Source organism: Dermacentor andersoni, chromosome 1 (assembly GCF_023375885.2).
Source record: "Dermacentor andersoni chromosome 1, qqDerAnde1_hic_scaffold, whole genome shotgun sequence".
Classification (NCBI taxonomy): Eukaryota; Metazoa; Arthropoda; class Arachnida; order Ixodida; family Ixodidae; genus Dermacentor; species Dermacentor andersoni.
This window is the reverse complement of record NC_092814.1, coordinates 202,430,941-202,453,892: the sequence shown is the minus strand read 5'-3', so window position 1 is coordinate 202,453,892 and position 22,952 is coordinate 202,430,941. Positions and strand designations below refer to the sequence as shown.

The 22,952-nt window shown below is 46.9% G+C and overlaps 1 protein-coding gene and 1 long non-coding RNA gene across 2 annotated transcripts; both read left to right on the top strand.

Moving 5' to 3' along the window:
- The first annotated feature begins 1,696 nt into the window (after positions 1-1,696).
- On the top strand, positions 1,697-3,569 carry LOC140215277 (uncharacterized). The gene is made up of 2 exons (XR_011892232.1): positions 1,697-2,075; positions 3,444-3,569. It is a non-coding gene; the product is annotated as an uncharacterized lncRNA (long non-coding RNA).
- A 15,454-nt stretch (positions 3,570-19,023) lies between these two features.
- Positions 19,024-21,469, top strand: LOC140215276 (uncharacterized). Its single transcript, XM_072285917.1, has one exon. It carries the CDS (start codon positions 19,207-19,209, stop codon positions 21,358-21,360), a length of 2,154 nt encoding a protein of 717 aa, XP_072142018.1. The 5' UTR covers positions 19,024-19,206; the 3' UTR covers positions 21,361-21,469.
- Positions 21,470-22,952: the final 1,483 nt, after the last annotated feature.

Sequence of the window (22,952 nt, the reverse complement as noted above, 5' to 3'; positions counted from 1 at the left end):
GTCAGCAAACGAAATCAGAGCAAGGCCAGTCAGTAGCTACCCAGGACGGAATACAAACTGAGACGATGAAATAGTATTAAATTTATTCAGGTAGCATGTTAAGTGAACGAGAATTTGTGTTTCAAAAGCCTTGCTTAAGAATGGTGGTAAGTATATAGGTGATAAGAAGAAATTAATGAGCGGTTGGCCTTTCTTGTGTAAAGAAAGAACCTTCTCTCATTTTAATTCATGAAGGAATAAACCAGACTTGAATATAAGGTTGGGTATAGAACAGAGTACATCGGATATAAAGTGATTAATTAAATGTTGTCTAGACCGGAACTAGACACTTTGAAATCCTTAACTACTGCGACAATTTCTTGAGGTCTCGTGGGGAACACAAAAAGATTAATCCTATACACCATACAGGGCGAGATTACTGTTAATGGCATCGTCAAGATAGTTCTATAAAACATGTATTTCAGAATGCTTCAGCAATATCACAAGGCTGCTCATACGTAATTACCTTGTGTATAATTGCAGTTATGGTGCTATGTCCGATTTTTTCGGGTTATTAGGTTATTATGAGCTATTTTCATTTCATAATAAATAGCTTTTACCCTCCTTGGATAAATATTAGGGTCTTTGCAAAATTTATGGTACCGAGTGAGAAGTCTAGAATTGAATTGTTTCTTTTTTAGTACTTCTGCAGAAATTCTTTCGCTTACGCATGTTTTTGAGAAGGTTTTTCGTTAACCAAGAATTTTGAAGGAAAGCTAGTTATTTCCTGCATTTTGTCCTCTGTGAATTAGCGTTAAATAGCGATGTCAAATGAGAAGAAAACTGGAAAAAGGCTTCTAAGTGCATTGTTTTTATAGGTAAGCGAGAACCAATCAGTGTTTGTCACTACTTGAATAAACTCATCCATATTGAACAGAGTCTTAAAAAGTGAACAGATATAGGTTGAGATACAAATTAGAAATGAACACAAGTAGGGCAGTGATCAGTAATTTCTGCATCAATGATGGCCACTTCAGCAGGGCATAAAAGATTAGAAAGGGGCATGGTCCAAAAGAGCTTCTTCACTTGATTTGTTTTGACGCATTGGAATGGTGACTAAGCTTTAAACTCGAAAGCTAAGAAAGCAGCTCGAGTAATCCAACGAATGTAGAAATTGAAAATCACGAACGTTGATATTGATATCGCCCATTAGGATAATGCCGATGCGGCCGAGAGGCTCGGCCTTCCGGTTCCCACGTGGGAGCGGCCCGTTTCGTGAAGACTGACGATCTGCAGGACTTCATTAAAGTTATACCATACCATACTATTGGGATAATGCTGTTGTTATAACGTAGTGAGCGGTCTGAGCAGAATGCAACGGTTTTTGAAGACTGTGATCGATGAATAGACCCGAATATAAAGTTTTTGTTGTCATAGTTAGGGACTTTCGGATTCATTCTATCTACACTGATTCGACATTTGTTGCGGGGAGGGCTAGGTCATATCTACGCTTATACAATATGCTGGATAATACGTAGATTGCTGAACAACTATAACTTTTACCAGAGTTCTTCAATGCTGTTCTGCTCACGAAACTCGGCCGTAACGCTATGGAGAGCGTGCTATGTTGCCGCAGCTGCCACGCGGCGGCGCTGGGAGCACAGTGGGGGCCAGACGAAAGCTGGGGGCGGCGTCAGTTGGTTCTCTATGGCAGTAGCATAGAGAAAGAAAAAGACTAAGAGCGGACACTCCGAGAAATCTGGCCTCAGGAACTACGTCACGGTTACGTAACGAACTAGTGCTCTCACCAAACGCCAGAGGACGCAGGCGCAAAAAAAAAATAAAATGTTTTAATGAGTTCTGCTCAATCGTTCTACAAAAAAACAATTATACGCCCCAATTTGGCGCGTTTCTTATACATAAAAACAGAATTTATCCAAGACAACTTCCGTGATTTTTGTTCTTCATCCGTACTGCCATCAACACCAATCTACATTCGTCCATCGAGAAGAAATCAACGATTCGTGTACCAGCGGCATGTCAGCGGGAAGCTTTCGTGAACGTCGGCTGCGGCGGTGTTTTCGTGTGCGAGACAGGTGAGTCACGTTTTCAAGCGAAGCTTGGAGTAACTGGCTTGTGAGTGCGACGAGGTTCGCTAAAAAAACGGTTCGCGGCTCTATATGAGGCGGCTAGACGCGAACAATGCGAAAAGCATGCCCACTCAAGGAACGCGTAACGAGAGGGCTGTACCATGTACTTTCTTGCTAGCCCCACCGAGAACGGAATAATATTTGTTGGTTGCGTTCCATGAAAATCGTGAAGCAACGCGAAACTGTCATTAACTTGCACCGGTTCACCGCTGTGCACTGCGCTGCGACTCGCAGCTTGTCAGACGCCATCGAGACGCTGCGTCTCGGTTTGAGAGGGTAAAGCGCTGTTTGCGATAACCACGGTATCGGCGTTTCATTGAAATAGTTCGTGTTGGGGAACTAAAAACGATCTGCTGGACAACGCTTAAGGTCAATATCAGGAATTGCACATTTCAGGAAAATTCCGGTTTCGAGAAAATTGAATTCCTAACCCGCGTTTACATGATCGCGTGATGAATGACGGTCCTTTCGTTGGGCCGTTCTAGAGGCTGACGAACGCTGGAAAGAACGTAAAAGACGCCACGCCGATTCAGACCGAAAGCGGCGTTCCGGGGACGGGCGCTACCTAAATAAAGAACAGGACGTTAGGCACGATATAGCCAAGCTTTGCTTGCGCGTCTCCCCTATAGACTAAGGGCTCCGGAATATTTTAATAATATTGCTTGCAAACAATGGCATGTGACATAAACAGCGAGCGTAGCTTATTGCGTTTTGTACTGCAGCGAGGTGTATATCTACGGCGCACGGACGGACGGTGGTGCATACGTCCGTGCGATTTGTTTACACAGAAAAGTAACGGTGGGGAAAAGTCCCCAGTGACTACTGCATGTACTTATTGCGGCGGCCGTGTTGGGAAGTACTGCGCATTCTAGTAACTTTCGGTTGCTTACCATTTTTTCGTGGCGCAATACATTGCTCAACGTATTGTCGCGTAGGCGTGGAGTGGCGCACATTTGAACAAAGGCCTCGTATTTGGACGTTTCGAATTTATCTTTACTACGCCTATGTGAACTGCTATTTCGCCTACCAATGTACCCCTTATACTGAGTACGTACAGGGGTGTCCAAAAGTTCACAGGTCGCGATGCCATGGGTTTAAATATGATGGCGGCCTAGGAACATTTAAACACCCCTGTACGGGGTCTTAACATTTATCCTTGTAAGTCCGAGTTTTATGGGTCAGAGGTCAGAATGTGTCGGTGGTTTTATATTGTGCATCGGTTCGCTATTCATTCAAAGCGGTTTCCTGGTTCAGTTGCCACGTGTACATATGTTTTGGGTAATTAACGAAGCGTGCACTTATTGACATTTTCAGACCGTGCTGACGCCATGCTGTCCGGCGATCCAAGCTACGGCAGCTACTGCTGTGTGTCGTGGTGCTTTAACAACGGCAGAACCCAGAAGAAGCCTATCTTGCCTTGGAATAAAGACATTGCAGAAACTCTGCCTCTTTGATATATATGACCGCTTGCACCAAAACACGGAAGACAAGCGCGATGGATAAAGCCGTAGTGAATTATGATTGCCTCTATCTCCATCTGTTATAACCTAATCGAAATAAAAATTGCGTCATGACCTCAATTCACACTAAATATTGAACTCGACAAAATATGGAATCGCTAAACCAAAACGACAAATAAAAGCGTTGCCATTTGGGTGACGAAAAGTGGTCTGAAATGACGAGCTTCCGCTACAGCGTAACGTCAGTTACGCGGGGGTAATCCAAATTTCGCGCCAGCGAAACCGAAACAGGAAGTGCAGGCCAGTTGCTCTCACCAACCGCCAGGCGCGCTAGGGTCGATTGGGCCGCTGGAGGTGTATGGGAGTGTCCACTCTTAACTTTTTTTTCTTTCTCTATGGCAGTAGTCCGGCGGCATCGGCAGTCGGTTTTCTTCATTTCAAGCAATAATTTGTTGATCTGCACCGCGTTGTCGATTCGGCTACACAGGTACGAGCGAAAAGGTAAAAGTGACGCCGATGAGCGGGTGAAGTAGTAACGTGCAATACCGCGACAGGAAGCTGGCGGCTTTACCTTCGACTCTCAACACGTCAGAGTGCACGAAGATTTTGACACTGCGGACGTTGTTCGAAGCGATAAGTTCGTTGGGAAAGGTGGCGCTGTGTCCTTGCCCCGCGCCGTTCCTTGGCTGTTCGAAGGGCTGCCGGTGTACTACTAGGCACCATGGCAAAAATTGTGAATTTTTTTCTCAGATGCGGTCTGCACTTCTTCACAAGGGAAAAGAACAAACTTTCACCGGCAAGTAAGCGCGCAACATACCCAGTCGGTGGGGGCAAGAAAGTGATGAGCTGAATTGCTTCCTCAACGGTTTCAGCCATGCAAAGAAGCAGCAGTTTCTTTTTCACTGTTTTTTCTCAATGCGATATATAATCGTAAAAAATACATTTGTCTCTTTTCATTCGCTATTATATCAACCATGCTCATTTTTTTAATTTTAACCTACTTCATTAGAACTACTTCGTAGCTTGCTGTTTTTTGAGATGCTTTCCATCATATTATGTATTTTGCGTTCCTGCCTTGCTTACTGTAATTTTTTTTTGTGCAACAGTGTCATGTTGACGAACATATGTAATGGAATGTGCCATTATACTGAAGCTTGTGACGCAATGGGCATTAGTGTCTCCTCAGCTTGACACGTTTCGTGGATATTTGGCCCAGGTTATGTGGTTCACATTCTGAATAAATCGGCAGTGCAGCAGCGTCATGCTCGTGAACACGTGTGCTTATTTTTGTTTGGATTAGTGACATGAAACATGGCTTCGTTTCAGTTAATCAAGTCCTCCCCAGTGCAGTCATCATTACGCAATCTCGCGCCATGCAAGCGTAGTCCGTCCATGCATGCCAGATTAGAGTGCAGGTTAGTGGGACTCGTCCGAGAAGGCGAGACATTTGTGAAAGCGCAAGCAACGCGAGAATTGGAGCTGCACGGGTGGCCTTGCGTAGCTGCGCAAGGTGAAGTGAGACGCACTCTCGCTCGTGCAATGCCTACGTAACATGAACTTGTCAAGGTTACATGTTGTAAATGAACAGACGGTGGTACAAACTCGGAGTTAAGGCTAGGCTAGAGGTCAGCGCGTATTCACGCGACACACGGACGTTGCCTTGTGAAACCTTCGTCGTTCCCGCTTTGAAATGTTGCCGACGCTCCCTGCGATAGGTTGCAGCAGAGTGAAGTTATCTTTTATAAACTGTAAACGCGGGAAATCTAGTAGCTTTTCTGTTTTGTAATGCAGCAGCGGCAAACTCCCGAGGCGTAAACGGTCTCATTGCAAATAGCTAGCGAGGTCAGCACTGCTTCAAGTCTCGCTGCGAGGCTTAACTGTGCGAGTACTTGGCGAGTTTCTTAGGCTTGCACAGTGTCACAAGCCCAAGCAAACGACCTATTCTTAAATAAATAATCTCATGCTCCTCTACCTGAGATACGGAACTGCGCTGCAACGACGCATGCATTCAATATTGCTGCGTCGTTTCGACTGCCTCTATCGTAGCCTTGTTATCTTGCAAAGGTAAGCGAAAGCAACTTTTTCACGCGCACATGCAATAACCGTATTGTATGTAAGCCGAAATATGAGTGGTAGTAGAATGTTAGTTGTTTGATGAAAGATAAACAATTGCTTCGAACCGGTGCAGGAGTTTCAGCCGAGTGCAGTGCGTGCGGACACGGAATGCCCCCACGCTAGCAGCAGCGACCCCAGCGGCAGCTTCTGTCCCTGTATAAAACTGCGGGCGGAGTTTCGTGACCAGACAAGTGTTGAAGGACTCTGATATTACATTGTGTTCTGCTGAGTGTTCTGCAGAGTCGGAAGAAAAGAGAATTTTTTTTCTGTCATCATCACGTAACCAAGTTTCAGAGAGAGCAATAGTTATAAAGCGTGTGACAAGAATGGTAAGAAAATAGTAAATCTCATCGTAGTGTTTACGTATGCTCCTTGGATTAACGCGAATTAAGAGACAAGATCATTTTACTAGAAATTCGTCGAGTTGTACCATGGAAAGAAACGGCGACATTTTATTTATTTATTTTCAATACTGCCAGTCCCATTAGGGACCATAGCAGGTGGACATACAAAAATTAAATACATGGTAGTAAACGTGCACGTACAAATTGCGTGTCACTAAGCCAAACAAGGAACGCAAAGGAACAAGGTAAGAATACATAAAAAGAACAAATATAGATATCACAATGCCTAGCAATACAGAGAATACATCATGAAAAGGACAAAATACGGGAAAAATATTACAGTAACACCTTCACAATAATCAGCACGGCTTACAATAGTTGCAAAGCATATTATGTGAATAAGACTGCGTTACTGATTGCTTCATATGGATTCTAACCGTGATGTGAACTGAGATAATGAGTCTGCAGAAATGACTGAATGATCGAGGCGATTCCATTCCCTTATCACGAGGGGGAAATAAGAGTACATGAATGTGTCATTATGGCATGAATATTCTGTTAAAGCGTGTACATTTTTATTTCTCGATGATCGTGATTGCAAAAAACATATGTATTTTGTTGGGCCTATCTTATAATAGTTGTGAATCAAGTTAAATAAAAATTTGAGCCGTGCTTGTTTCGCTCTTGATGATAGCGTCGGTAAATCCGATATAGCCGCAAGGTGAGTGGATGAATCTGTGGGTTTGTACTTGTGAATAAACCGCAGCGCTTTCCGCTCTACTTTTTCCAGTTTCGTTATATGAGTTACTGAGTGGGGAAACCAAACTGTGTTAGCCTACTCCAAAACCGGTCTAACGAAAGTAGTATACGCGAGAAGCTTAGTCGACGTGGGTGCGAGGCGGAGACATCTTCGTAGATAAAATAGCTTGCGTAATGCCTTCGAGGTCACGTTGGCAATGTGCGCGCCCCATCTCAGGTCAGAAGTTAGTGATGCCTAAGTATTTATGCTGGTGAACTTTTGTTAGCATTGTGCCGTTAATAAAGTACGGAAAATCGTAAGGTCGTTTTTTTCTTGTTACCCTCATGCAAACTGATTTAGTTGTGTTTATCGTCATTTGCCATTTTTTACGCGAAGTATTTTGAAAGTTATGAAAAAAAAAAAAAGCTCAGTGAAAATTCAGTTGGCAAGGTCGGACTCATCGGCGATGCGATTAACTCTGCTTTCGGTACTCTTCCTGGATTTAATTTGGCAATTCCCTGTCTAGAGGACCCTCCAGCTTTTGAATCTTTTGCTACTCAGGGTCTCCGAGAACAAATATTTGTTTCGGCGTGTCCATCGTTCGTTAATGTGGTCAACAGAAGCAGTGAGGGTGATGTCTTCTATAGAGACCTTTGCCTTTCGTGCCTTACCGATAAAGTACACTTTTTCTTTAGCTCGGCGTCAATATCTCGCGACAATGTTCTTTCGGTTCTCATACCTTGTCAACCCACGGTGAACGATGTCTATAGCAGAGGTTCATACGGGGCGACCAGTTTTATCACCAGTGGCCCGGGTGACCGCTGCGCAGTCTCCGCCTTTAGTACAGGGAACGCCTCTAATTTTTTGTCTCGATTAGGTTTAAATTCTTTCATTCGACGAGTGGGGGTGCTGTTTTGCGTTTTCAGTTCTTTGTTCTCTGCAGCCACGGGGGTGTTCTTACTCCGACGCCTTTCAACCAAGCCGTTCACAAAATCTACAATCGACACTAAACTGTCCCCAATCGCCGTGGTTGCTCAGTAGCTATGGTGTTGGGCTGCTGAGCACGAGGTCGCGGGATCGAATCCCGGTCACGGCGGCCGCATTTCGATGGGGGCCAAATGCTAAAACACCCGTGTACTTAGATTCAAGTGCACGTTAAAGAACCCCAGGTGGTCAAAATTTCCGGAGTCCTCCACTACGGCGTGCCTCATAATCAGAAAGTGGTTTTGGTACGTAAAACCCCATATTTTAATTTTTTTTTAAGCTCTCCCCTTGGGTTTTCATTGCTGGCAAGTCTATACCAGGTGATATAACTTTTAAGCGGAACCAGCTGTACGATTATGTCATTCCATCCACATTATTGTCCAGCTTAGGATTAATGTCATCAATCGTTTTAGCGCGTTCAGCCCAATTGCGTACGGCGGGTGATTGACCAGCAAGAGACGTGAAGTTACAACAGTAACGTTGATGAGCACTTACAGTAAATTCAGTGGCAGCAACGACAGCGCACAACTGAAATAAAAGCGCGGCAAATAAGTACTGATTTACTAACTTGCGGAAGTAGAAATGCAATGATTAAACAGTAGTCTGGGCGCTGTCACCGCCACCAATGATACCACCCACTAATGCGGCCGTGCTTTTGTAAGCAGGAGGCGTGATGCCTGGAACTTCCGCTACGGGAGCAGAGCTGATACCTCCCGGTGTCGGTGATAAGAAAGCTGCGGAAGTTTCGTCTTGCTTCCACATATCATAGAAGCAGTGGCAGTAGACAGATAGCCGCGCAAGCAGAAATTCATTGATTAAGCAGACGCCGTTACGGCTTTTTTTTTTTTTTTTTTTTGCCAACAGCAGCTGGAAAGCATCCTCTTCAATGCTTTTTAGTATGTGCCGAACCTTCTCGGAATCCCCCATAGTCACATCAACGCGCTTGCGCAGGTTGACAACACTCTCTATATAATTGGTGAAAGTCTCACCGCTCCACTGTACACTGCCGCGCAAAGGTTGTTCGGCGCAAAGAACTTAACAACGGCGGGGCGCCAGAACACCTCTGTGAAGTTCGTTTTGAAGGTTATACTCACATCGTAAGGCTATGCTTAAAGATCCAGTACCACAAGTTAGTGGCGCGCTCAAATAACAGATCTCTTTGTTCAGTTCCATTGTCTCGCTTCTTCGATTGCGGATGTTAAACCATTCATGGAAGGTGTGCCAATTGTATACGCCAAGGTTTTCCGTGCCGCTGAACATGGCACGGTAGCGCAGACGCCAGAGGCCATGGCAGACCACGAAAGGCACCGGTGCAGCGGGGTGTGAAGGGTCTCCTACCGGTGTGACGAAGACGGGCTCGAGTGTCCACCTACGAAGTTCCAGGAGGAAGCAGGCTGTATTACTGCAGCAAGTATGGTTGCGCTGCTGGTGGCGCACACATGCAGGGGCAACTGACACGTAATTAAGCGCGAAACGGACGCGGGCTTTGCGCACTACCAACTGTTTATTCATTCGCTTGACGCTCGCCATCCGTATACATACGTTTGATAGGTATCAAAAGATCACGTATGCAAAGAAGCAGCTAAAACAGTATGCGATGGCACAGTGATCAGCATTCAATCACGCATACGAAGGCACACATGGCACACTGAACACGTGCCTTACGACGTGTCTCAAAGGAAACGGGGCACGAAAGCCTTACGATCGGCAGCGCATGCAATGTCTGAGTGCAAAATTGGCGCGCATTTAGAAAACATCTAGCGCTGTTTCGAGCCAATTGGCAAAGGTGGGGGTACCGAACGGGCGAAAACGGAACGGGCATTGCGACAAACGCGGTGCCTTCTAAAGGACTCGTTCCGTTCGGCTCTAAGTTATTAAGATTCTCGGTACACGGACCCACTTACGCGCCGAGCCTAATGCTTTGAAGTAGTGTTTTTTTTGAAGGTGACGTAATGAAATATACGTACGTCGCCGGAGTCCTTCATACGTACTGCAACAGCCTCTTCGCAAAACCCCGTGTGCCGCTTTCAGAATGCGAGCATCACGCGTTATCGTCATTGACAGAAGGCTCGCGTTTCCCCTTCCGCGTAGCTGCCATCAAATATGCACTCGCGCGTGGCGCTGAAAGCTGCTAATAAATAGAGGACAATACGGCGCCCCGGAGCTCGCAGCGCGGAGCATTCTCCCACGCGACCGTCGCAGCAGCCGCGGTATGCCTCGAGCGCGGTCGAACAAGCTGCTAGACAGTGGCCTTCGGCGCCGAGCACACTCTTCTCGCAGTTCGAGGTTCGGGGCTGTTCCTCCTCCGACACGGACTCCGGGGTCCATTAAGAGATGGGAAGGACGCGCGCGCCGACCTCGCCCTTGCTGGAATCGTGTGGCGCGCCCGCAGAGATAAACGGAGCAATCGGCGTCGCCGTGTGGGCACTGCGTTCATACAATGTGAGCGCGAGAGTGTCGGGCTCTCAGTGCGCGGCGAAATCCTTTTGTGACTTTCATTGGTCAGCTTTGAAAATCGCGATGGACGGCCTGCCGGCCGTCACTAGACGACGAGCTGCGAAGGCGCACCGTGACAGAGGGGCGAAAATGTACGGGTTGTATACCATGCAGTAAAGAAAAGTTCGGCAGCGTGCTGGGCCATTAAACATGCTTAAATTTGTGCAGAGACATTACGAAAAAAAAAAAAAACCCCATAGCGAAGGCTGGTATGCTTTGCTCTGGAGTAGTGTGTGCTGATGATGTTTTCTCGGAAGACTCAAATACAACGCCATACAAAAGTACATATTCTGAAGATGACTGTAGAATGCGTAATACATTCAAGAATACCAACGAGAGCGCTGCGAAGACTTTCCGAGCTCACAACGAAGATAAAGCAGTCGTACCGAGCCGAAGCGTTTCAAACAATAAAAAATTAAGCAATTAAACAAGAATAACTCAAATTAACAATTTTCCTTCCAAATGCGAGCAGCTTTTCACACATGATCGTACCAGAGAAGTTTCACAATACTGAGTGACCATTAAGAATGACATGTTTCAAATATGCAAGATAAATGGAGGCCGTTAAATTCATCAACGAGAACTTATTGCGGTTTTTATCAAGCACTTGCCCCATTGCAATTTTTTCTCGAAAAAAAAAAAGAAGAACTCCAGCGGCAATGACAAAACATTGCTATTTGCCGTAGGTAATAAATAAAAAGAAGATATGCTGGAGAATGCAAGAAAATATTGTGCGGATCCCACGCCCTGTGGGAATCGATGTAAGCTAAGCTTTCCGTGTTGTTTGCTTCAATTGACGATAATCAGCGGTGATGTCGACGCCGAATGCTTAATTTATTCAGCGTTTGCTGCAATGCGGACGTGGTGAGTTAATGTTAAACGTTACCTTGCGTGCACCGCTGCTGTGTGCCTGCGTATAGGACACAGAACACAGGGAGACGTGTTTGCTTGAGGTGTTGTTGTGCACCATTGTCCATAATCTCTGAGAGCATTTCGGCGACAGTGCACAGGGAACACGGACTTAATCTTTTCCTGTTACACTGCCGTCCCTACCACGGATCAACTGCGGTGAAGGGCCGATTTGTCAAGTAAAGACGGCTGCTATCTCATCACCTTCGGTCGTCGGTCGGGTGGCTATCTGGCGCATGCGTACTCCATAGAGAAGTTGGCTACGACGGCGACGCCACACCAGCGTACTTAAGGAGGGCGACAGCCAGCTGCCACTACAGTTCGGCGGCACTGCGCAGGGAACACGAACTTAATCTTTTTCTGTTACACTGCAGGTGAGGCCATTTGCTATCCTCAAACAAATCCTGCTTAATAATAAGGTAACTGAATTGCTGTGTTCTGTATTTACGTTGCAGACATTATGTTGCATATGTAAACATTTTGTACCAATTATTTGCTGACTGTATATTCGAGCAGTGACTATAGTCCCCCTTTTTAATATTGTTCACTGTCTGAACCTATGATGTCTGTCTGACTGAACTTTGTTGATGTATTTTGTCTGTGTATATTGTGCAAGGGGGCCGGGGCCATTGTCAGGTGCTCTGTCGCCTTTAGCCTCGGCCCCCTTTTAGACTGTGTCTGAGGAAACAATAAAGAAAGAAAGAAAGAAAGAAAGAAAGAAAGAAAGAAAGAAAGAAAGAAAGAAAGAAAGGATTGAGCCTTGTCATTGCTTCACATGGCACATCGCATCGTGGCAGATGTGTTAAACTTTAATTGAATTCTGGAGCGGTACGTGCCGAAAGCATAATCGGAATATGAGGCACACCATAGTGGCGGACTCCGGATTAAGTTTGGCACCCTATATAGTGATCTTTAACGTGCACCTAAATGTAAGTGCACTAGCGTTTTTCTATTTAGCTCCCGTCCACATGCGGCTGCCGCGGTCTGGATCGAATCGGCGACCTCGAGCAATGCCATAGCCACAAAGCTACCGCAGCGGGCATAGAAGTGTTGATTTGATGTGCGACCACTTCTGTAGTATTGCCTAGACTCTACGGCGCCTTTTTTTTCATCAGCACGCCCTGCGTCAGTTGTCAAATTTGCATGATGCTCATTTCTGTATGGGAACTGCGAGCGAAGAGTGGCAAGGCTCTTATTCGGTTCTACCCACGCTGCTGCTGCTGCTCCGCAGTAGTGCTAGTAGTAGTACTGGAAAAGTCGAACGAAGAGGCAAAGAGAGCTTCGCTTTAGAGAATTGTCGGTATATCCAGCTGCAAACAGCGCGGCATATCTGTATAGCAGCGATCGCTGCTTTAGCAATTAACTTATTGTTCAGGCGAAAATGCGATAGGCTGAAGCGATACGTGCTGAACATACGGTGCATATCCGGCCATTTTTATTTCTCGCATACGTTGCTGTGATTCGAGGGCGGCGACGAATGTCTCTATACATCGTCTTCTTGCCACGCAGCACGATGCCACCGAACCTTCGTGTCGCATTCCGTTCCTCGCCAGCCATGTATGTCCTTAAATGTATAAAAGCTACTGAACATCAGTGGCAGCAAAGGGCTCGATGAGGCCGCCTTTGTTTGCAGTTGCAATCTGTGCAAGCTCGGTGCGGTATAGTTTCTATAGAGGTGGCGTACGTGTGCTCCCGCGCGGTCTCCACGGCGGCCCTCCGGTGTTCTTCGTGCGCGGGTTCTCTGCCTTCTTTCGAACGAAAGGAAGTAGTGTGTCGCCTGAACTCTGTAAGGGATTCTCACAATGTGTGCTTTCCTTGCGTTCTTTCTCTCCTACGCGTACAGAGAAGCGCCCAAATTAGGTTTTCTCAGAGCCCTATATGCCCATACACTCGATTCCCATTCTCGTCTGGTCTTCTCACTGCAAATACGAAGCTAAGAAGCGACGACAAAATCAAGTCAGATGGCGCACCGTGCTCAGGCCTTTATGTTTCCGATAGCTCCCCCCAACCCGCCTCCCTCCTCTTCTGTAAGAGGCGGAATCAATGAAATTTGTTTCTGTTATTTCTGAGCGTTTACCGCGCCTTCCATAAAAGGAACACTGGAGACGTAAAAAGAACAGCAACAACAACCATGGAGAGATTTTTAGTCGATCGCATGAGCAAGGTAAACCTTTTAACGATAGTCTGTAAAAGAAGCCTGACGACTATACCGTCGCTCTCTTGTGCAGTAAAGTTTGATTGTTGCTACTTTAAGATCTGTATATACCGGAATACTTATTTCAGTGCGTGTCGCCGATTCACACGGGCGGGGGTTAAAGTTATAAGAAAGGATAACTCTACTGTCAGAATCTCAAAGTGTGTAGGCTAATAAGTCGTAACCTGCAGGTCACTTCATTCAGGGAATGCAGGAAGAAGTAACGAACGTGGGTTAACTTTCGACGGGGTATGGTGCGGGGAGGGTGCATTTGATATTTAATGTATGAGCCCCTAATAGCGACTGAATACGTTCTTTTTTGCAATAAAAGAAATGGAAAGGCGCTGTATACACTGTTCGCTTTTCACGCAACTTTAGTTTAAACCATGATTGCCTTTTAGACGGCGTTAACCAGAGCTCGGACAGTTGCTCAGCAAGTGTGTCTTCAGCCTAGTCGGTTTTAGAATATTCCGTCTGATCTCGCCAAACGTGATCCGTTAAGCCAATCGAATAGCAAATAAAGATAACATTCGAGAAAAACGAAACCTTGGTTTACCCCTACACCGATGAAAAAAAGTAAAAAGTAGTTATTGACGAAAGTTTAGTTTACGAGCTTACTGTCGTATATTTTAGGTTCCCAATAAACTTCAGCGATAGTAGCGATAATGTAGCTAAAGTGCCAACAGGCTATTGCCGTAAATTATGTCGGAAAACAAGGTTCACGCTGCATCCTGATAAAAGCAAAATAATAACATGAAAACCTTTTTCCCTTTTCACTGGTGTCTTTGCAGCAAACATCATCACGATCACACATCGTGTCATCTTACAGCACCATTATGAATCAACAGCCGCAAACAATAAGCACAAACGAGCTGGCCGACGAAGCCGCTGATCCTATCTTGCGCTCGTGGCAAGCAACGGGCTTATGAACTCGCTTCAGTGGCATAGCCAGAAATGTTGTTCGGGGAGGGCTCACGTTGTAGCTCGGCCTCCTCCTTATAGAATCTGTCGAGGGATCAAATACTGACGTATTTGAACAATAATGAACCGTATACAGAAACTCCTCCTATAACTAGAGAGGAGGTCAGAAGGTCCTCTCAAGGCATGACACGGGGAAAAGCGGCAGGAGAGGAGGGAATAATAGTCGATTTAATCAAAGGTAGAGGAACCATAATGCTCTCTATACGAAGTATCTATCGACTGCAAACGTCCCAAAAAACTGGAAGAATGCAAACGTTATAATAATCCACAAGAACGGAGACGTCAAAGAACTGAAAAATTATAGGGCCATTAGCTTACTCCCGGTACTGTATAAAATATTTACCAAAATAATCTCCAATAAAATAAGGGCAACAATGGACTTTAGTCAACCAAGGGAACATGCTGGCTTCAGGAAAGGATACTCCACAATGGATCACATCCATGTCATTAATCAGGTTATCGAGAAATCCGCACAGTACAATAAGCCTCTCTATATGGCTTTCATAGATTACGAAAAAGCATTTTATTCAGTAGAGATACCAGCAGTCACAGAGGCATTGCGTAATCAAGGAGTACAGACCACTTACGTAAATACCCTGGAAAATATCTACACAGATTCCACAACCACTTTAATTCTACACAAGAAAAGTAGGACGATACCTATGAAGAAAGGGGTAAGACAATGAGACGCAATCTCTCCAATGCTATTCACTGCGGGCTTGGAAGAAGTATTCAAGCTATTAAACTGGGCAGATTTACGAGCAAGGATCGACGGCGAATACCTCAGGAACCTTCGATTTGCCGATGACATTGTTCTATTCAGCAACACTGCGGACGAGTTACAACAAATGATTGAGGACCTTAACAGGGAGAGTGTAAGAGTGGGGCTGAGGATTAATATGCAGAAGACAAAGATAATGATAAATAAACGGGCAAGGTAACAAGAGTTCAAGATCACAGGCTAGCCCCTAAAGTCTGTGAAGGAGTACGTTTACCTAGGTCAACTAATCACAGGGAACCCTGATCATGAGAAGGAAATTCATAGAAGAATAAAAATGGGTTGGATCGCATACGGCAGACATCGTGAGCTCCTGATGGGGAGCTTACCGTTATCATTGAAAAGGAAAGTATACAATCAGTGCATTTTACCGGAGCTGACATATGGGGCAGAGACTTGGAGACTGACAAAGAAGCTTGAGAACAAGTTAAGGACCGCGCAATGAGCGATGGAACGAAGAATGCTAGGCATAACTTTAAGAGACAGAAAGAGAGCGGTTTGGATCAGAGAGTAAACGGGTATAGACGATATTGTAATAGACATCAAGAAAAAAAATGGCGCTGGGTAGGTCATGTAATGCACAGATTAGATAACCGTTGAACCATTAGGGTGACAGAATGGGTACCAAGAGAAGGGAAGTGCAGTAGTGGATGGCAGAAGACTAGGTGGTGCGACGAAATTAGAAAATTCGCGGGTATTGGAATCGTTTGGCGCAGGACAGGGGTAATTGGAGATCGCAGGGAGAGGCCTTCGTCATGCAGTGGACATAAATAGGCTGCTGCTGCTGCTGCTGCTGTTTCTGCTGCTGATGATATACATATACAAAAATACATATTTTACTTGTCTTGACAGTGCGTAGCGTTCAAGAATTCATCATCATCAGCCTGGTTATGCCCACTGCAGGGCAAAGGCCTCTCCCATACTTCTCCAACTACCCCGGTCTTGTACTAATTGTGGCCATGTTGTCCCTGCAAACTTCTTAATCTCATCCGCCCACCTAACTTTCTGCCGCCCTCTGCTACGCTTTCCTTCCCTTGGAATCCATTCCGTAACTCTTAATGACCATCGGTTATCTTCCCTCCTCATTACGTGTCCTGCCCGCGCCCATTTCTTTTTCTTGATTTCAACTAAAATATCATTAACTCGCGTTTGTTCCCTCACCCAATCTGCTCTTTTCAAGTCCCTTAACGTTATACCAATCAAGAATTCAAGAATTAGTTTGCAGCATCTTTCGAAATGGCAATGCAGTTATTATTCATGTATTTGATCCCTCGACAAATTCTATAAGAAGGAGGATGAGCTGTTTTAGGTAGAAATTTATTTTATATTAGACGACCTGTGGCCGGTTTAATGTAGCGACCCCTTCCGTTAGATTTTTTTTGCTGCTCTTATCATTGACCAGAGGTGCGCTTTTTGGCGCTACTTTGTTGTTTACTATATAGAGCGATTATACGGGGTGATCATTTTTAAGTATTAGGAAATTTTAAAGGTCGCCTGTTGCAGGTAACATAATTCTTGTCCTTGAGCTGAATTATTCGAAGAGGCGCACATTACTAGCACTATAAATCGAAACACATATGCAACTAATTAGCACAAACGCGCTAATTGATTCTTAATTATGTACTTTACGGCACATATTGCAATTTACGAATTGTAGCCGGAGGCCTCGCAAGACGTATCCTACCGAAATGAATTTCCAGGATGACACCAGTTTCGAGACATTATTTCCAGAAAGAAATACATGTGCGGTTCCAGTCACTTTTGTGCCTCAATGCGTAAAAGAGTGCTTTCTTAAAAAAGTAAGTGGAAGAACAGGGAATTCTTACAGCTAGTTTGATGGCGCATGTCTCTAAACCGGCGTCGTTCTGAAAGTTGATTCTAAGTGGATACGTCTTGCAAGTTTACCGAGTACAGTGAGTGGATTGGAATATGTGCCATAAAGTAGATATTTTAAAATATGATTAGGTAATATTTGTTAATTAGTTAAGTATTTGTTTCGATTTTCCGAGCGAGTGATGTCCGCCCCACTGAATAATCCAGCTCAGGGACTAGAAATACGTTATCTGCAATTGGCTATTTTTAAAAATTTCGTAAAACTTTAAAATGATCACCCTGTTGGTACATCCATCACTTCCATTAGGCGCACATGTAGGCCGCGTATATAAATAAACAAATAAATTCGGCGAGATATCGATCGACCCGCCATCATCCAGCAGCAGTAGCAGCGAGGCAAGAAAGCTTCGCTTTAAAAGCACAAGTGACAAGGGAATATTTCCCAAATATTTATGTTTAGTAAATTCCTGACCACTGTTACCAACCGACTGCTTTGTCGATCTCAGAGCGGGTTGCGCCGTTACAGTGAAGAATAATTAACTAACCCGCCACTACACGGTGTGGTGCAATTCGCGCTCACGCGCAGCTGCATTTCCTTGTTTTTTCCTTCCAAGGGTCTACTGCAAATATCTGGTGCGTTGTTTTTTCTCGGAAAAATACTGGTGCAGGCTAGACTAGCTAAGAACCTCTAAAAGCAACAAACGCTACTGTTATTAAAAATAATTTGAAATATTTTCATCACTGCCTACTTAGACTCCGTTCTTTAAAGGGACCCTGAAACGATTTCGTCGATCTTGTGCAAACGTACCGAGTCGTTAGGGTACGTCCTTCTGAACACTTAGTGACGCATTTAGGCGGTCCGCGAAACCGTGTAATTTATTTATAAGGCTTTAAAAAAATGTGCGTCGCTACTAGTCGAAGCGGCGCTGCTCTTCCGAGTTTTCAGCCGCCTACTCGCAATTGGCATAGTTAGCCCAATTGACGTCACTTGGGCGAGCTATCAGATTGGCTACCCAGGTTACGTCATTGATAAGCTTTCCAACCTTATAGACCGTTTTTTCGTAGGCGCCGCCATATTGTGAACGCAGTGGCGCCGCCTATGAGCAGCGCCATACTGGCTTGGGTGAAAGCGGTTTTTTGCATGGCAGGTATACGCTAGGCGGTAGGTTCTGGCGTTTGTTTTCGCGGTCGTGCGGTCTGTTTAGTATGACGCGCGTTTTCTACGTGGTAAACGGTTCTGTCAGATGTGCTGAAGTGGTTTAAGGCGTCATGGCCGGAATTTATGCTGGCGTTGAGGTATGCGCGACGTGTGCACGCATATTTGAGCCTACGATCAGCCTCGGAGATCAATTGTGTATTTCTGAATGTTCCAATCACTAATGTGACCTTATTGCAGTATTATCCTCTATTTCTAAGCTGCGGTTTAGGAGCCATGAAACATACGCGACGATCGTAACAGCGTGGGTACCGTTCTGCTACGATAGAAGTTGTGCTGTTATACTTTGACAAGCGTACAAACTGTTCGCTGCAGGTTACATTGCGTGACTACTTGGTTCGATGGATGTGGTTTCCGCCCCTGAATAATATAGTTTTGGCAAGTAATAGCAGCATAACTTACAGTCTGAATTAAGCTTGTCCAGCAAAGGGACTGTTTACGAACTGCGCGAGCGTCCTAAGCAGTGGTAGGTGCGGGACTACATATATCTTTGTTCGATATACCGCATGGTCCAAGCATACGGCATCAGCGGTTATATATTTATAAACGTTGTGCGGCGTGACTAGGCGAGGTCCTACTGCGGCGTTAACCCGTTTTATCTTGCCTTTTCGAGAAAGAGGATGACAACCGAATTTTTTTTCGCTTGTGTTCGTTCGTAGCGCTTGAACGCCAAGTACCTACCGACCACCCCCACAGAAAGACACCCGGATTACCAAGGCAACGAGAACGAGACGCTAGATCGAGACATCCAGACATGGGAAGTCAGAGTTGCCCTGCAGGATCTCAATGGCAGGTCCGCCGCGGGTCCCGATCGAGTTACCAACAGAGCGCTCAAGAACCTCAACGAAGCAGCCATCGAAACGCTCACGAACTTCTACAACAAGTGCTGGCAAGAAGGAAGGCTGCCCAAGCAATGGAAAGCAGCCAAGACGATCCTCATCCCCAAGCCTGGCAAGCCGCCCAACATAGAGAACCTCAGGCCGATCTCGCTCACTTCTTGCGTGGGAAAGGTCCTCGAGCACGTTCTCATGAACAGGTGGCAGCGTTACCTGGAAGAATCGGAGCTTTACCCAAATTCCATCATCGGGTTTCGGAAGAAGCTCGGGACGCAAGACGCCATGATCTTACTGAAGAACGAGATCATCGACGATACGACGGGCACCAAGGACAACAGAGCCATACTCGGGCTGGACTTGCAGAGCGCCTTCGATAAAGTGAGGCACTCGGCTATCCTGGCCCAAGTATCCAGACTAAACATGGGCAGAAGGACATACCAGTACATCAAAGACTTCCTGACGGAACGGACCACCGAAATCTGCGCGGGAGACCTGCAGCTCGAAGAGAAGAAGCTGGGGAGCGTCGGAACGCCACAGGGCTCGGTGATCTCCCCGCTTCTCTTCAACCTCGTGATGATCGGGGTGGCCAACCGGCTAGAAAGAGTAGCGGGAGTCCGACACACCATCTACGCCGACGACGTTACGCTATGGGTACCGGGAGGAAGCGACGGACACATCGAGACAACGCTGCAAGAAGCGGTCAACGCCATCGAGGAGCAGCTGGGCGGGTCTGGACTCGTTTGCTCTCCGGCCAAGTCAGAACTGCTGGTGATTCCACCGACAGGAGCGGGCAGGAAAAGAAAGAATAAGGAAGTCGAGTACGAGCGGCCCAAGATCACGGTCAAGACAGCGTTAGGACAAGTAATACCGGAGGTTGAGAAGATTCGAGTGCTCGGGCTGCTCATCCAGCGAAACAGAGTCAACGGTGAAACGGTCAACAAGCTCTCGGGTAAAGCGGCCGCGGCAATGAGACTCATCAAGAGAGTGTCCAACAGAAGAGCGGGGATGAAGGAGGAGAGCCTGACTAGGCTCGTTCAATCCTTCGCAGTTAGCCACATAACGTACGTGGCCGCTTTCCACAACTGGAGGCCGAGCGAACGTAACAAGATAGACGCCACCATACGCAAGGCGTATAAGGCGGCACTCGGCCTCTTCGGGAGCACGAGCACCGAAAAATTCATGGCGCTGGGAGTCCACAACACGCTGGACGAAATAGCCGAAGCACAGAGAACGGCGCAACTCGAGCGTCTCTCTGAAACGAGAACCGGAAGAAAGATACTGCGGGACCTTGGCCTCGAGCCGAGGGAAGGCGAGCAGCAGAAAGACGTACCTATACCGGATAGCATCAACAGACAGCTCAGGGTCTGCCCGATCCCGAGGAACGTGAACCCCGAGCATAACAAGGAGCGGAGGTTGGCGAGGGCCAGGGCTCTCGTGGACCTCCACTCCAGAGAAGAAGGCGCCATCTACGTGGACGCGGCGGAGTACCCCGGGAGCAGCGACGCATACGCGGTGGTGGCTGTCCGGGGATCGACGGGTGCAACGAAGACCGCGGCGAGCGTCCGGACTGGACAGGCGCACCGGGCGGAGGAGGTGGCCATCGCCTTGGCCGTCTCCGACCCCGGATGCACTACAGTGTTGTGTGACTCTAGAACGGCAGTGAAGAACTACGCCAAGGGTATGGTATGTAGTGAGGCTGCGCGCATACTGCGCAAGGCCGAAGACATCGGACGCACAAGCGCTGTGGTGATCAAGTGGTTTCCGGCCCACATGGGCAGTGACGTGTCGGAACGCGGGAACGTGAACCACAACGAGACGGCCAACTCGGCCGCGCGAGGACTAACCAACCGCGCAGCTGCAAGCACGGCCGACTCGGAGTGTTGGTCGCGGTGCAGTGCCAAGGACAAGATGACCACCTTCAACGAGATCGTGAAGTGGTACAGACTTAACAGACAGACTATGCCGCCACCTCACCCGGGGCTTACCCGGAAGGAGGCAGTGTTATACCGGCAATTACAGACGGGGTCCCTGCTCACCCCGGTGCTAGCTAAACACGTGTGTCCGAGCGTGTACGCGAGTGACGTATGTAGACTGTGCGCTAAGGAGAGAGCCACCGCGGCTCACATCCTTTGGGACTGTCGTATAAATCCACAAGAAGCCAGCGAGAAAACGACGATCCCGCCGCAGCTAGAGGCTGCAACGAAGATATATGACCAAGATACACAACTCAAGGCCGTCCAGCAGGTCTCGGCAGCTCTAGAGAGGCAGCGACCTCGCGAAACCGAGGAGAAAGAGGGCAGCACCCCGAGGAAGGGGGCGGCGGCCCTCTCGGATCCGCGGAAGTAGCGAGGAACCAAGCCCTCGAGGAGCACAATGCACGAGATTGACGTAGTGGCCGCGTCGCGGTAAAAGCTTTTCCTCCCTGCGTGGAGGGAGCCTAACCGACTCTGCAGGCATTTTCCCTAAAGTTGTTCTCTCTCTCTCTCTCTCTGTGTTCGTTCCGTTCTCTACGACGCACTCACACGTATTACGGAAATTTTGTCCTCAAAAATAGGCATCGCATTCTTTTTATGCGATCCCTCTCATATATTATGGCTGTATGCAGGCCAAAAAGGTAATGCCGAAGCGCACGGCTTTCATATGTATCGTGCTGGTTCACCAACCGCAGTGGTCGCTGTGTTGAGCCACGCCATCGGCCTCATGCAGGAAGGCTAGCGTAGATATATGGTAATTTGAAGCCTACTAGACTTGAAATGCGGGAGAACGATGCCGGTGCATCACAAATATTTGATAGCGCCTGCCGCTTAGATGTTTCGTGGTTGCCTTAGGTTGGCCGTGCACGAGCATGCGCTCTTATGCTTTATGTTTTACTCCCTACGCCAATCGATCATATAGTGAGCTGATTTACCATTTCATGCTGCTAATACAGAGACACCTGTTTTCTTGGTTGAATTAAAACCGATATAAGCAAAGTAGTTCACAACACATACACACACCGCAACTGATAATGTGCGTACACCGCGAATGATAAAGCCCCTCACGTTTTTGCGCCGCCAAGAGATATTTCCGCCTACTGTAGTTACCGATCCACCGAAAGGCTTCCCTGGCAACCTTATATGAATGGACATGGCGTAAATTTCACAAAGTACCATCTAAAACATCTCGAAATCGTTCCGTAGCACGCGACAGCAATACTTTCAAGCAGCGCCGCACCGGATCGCCCAAGCCAGAGAGGAGGAAAGGCTCTCCGCGCGCCCTATCCTCCTCGCCCGATGAAACGATCTATAGGGAAGAAATGTTATTCGTAATAGTTGGAATGTTGGTCAATTTGCTTCTGTGAAAGTGTAACAGGAAGAGAAAACAAAGCGACAATTTATCGCTACATTCAAGCACTCCAGGCACACAGGAGGCGTCGTCTGCGTGTGCTACAACGTTTTGATATTCCCTCTTTCCCGCCCCTCCGAGTAGGGTAGCCAATCAGACGCATTTCTGGTAAAACATCCCTGCCTTCTCTTATTCTTTTCTCCTCCTCTTCCTTTTCCTGTCCGTGTTGACGTGAGCTGTCCGGTCAGTGTTGGTCTCGAGCTTTCTTTTTCGCAAGCAACATTGATCGCCCTTCCTACGTTGGGGGCTGCGAATAGAGCGATCGGCGACATCTAAAGTTGCGACATCGTGTCCCTCTGCAAGGCAGACATGCGAGCGGAGTGGCTGCAGCGCTCATTGTAGGTATCAGATAAAATCCAGCATTTACGCGTTTGCGGCGGTCCCTTGACGCCGGAGGATTACTATAGCATAATAGAGTGTTTTTAGAGTGTCCGGTATTCGGGTAAACGAAGAGCAAGCCGACTGGGCGTTTTACCCACACGCGTATTTACGGGTGGGGTACGGACACTTATGAAACGGCCGCTTTCTGCTGTACGCTGGAAAATCCAACTGAA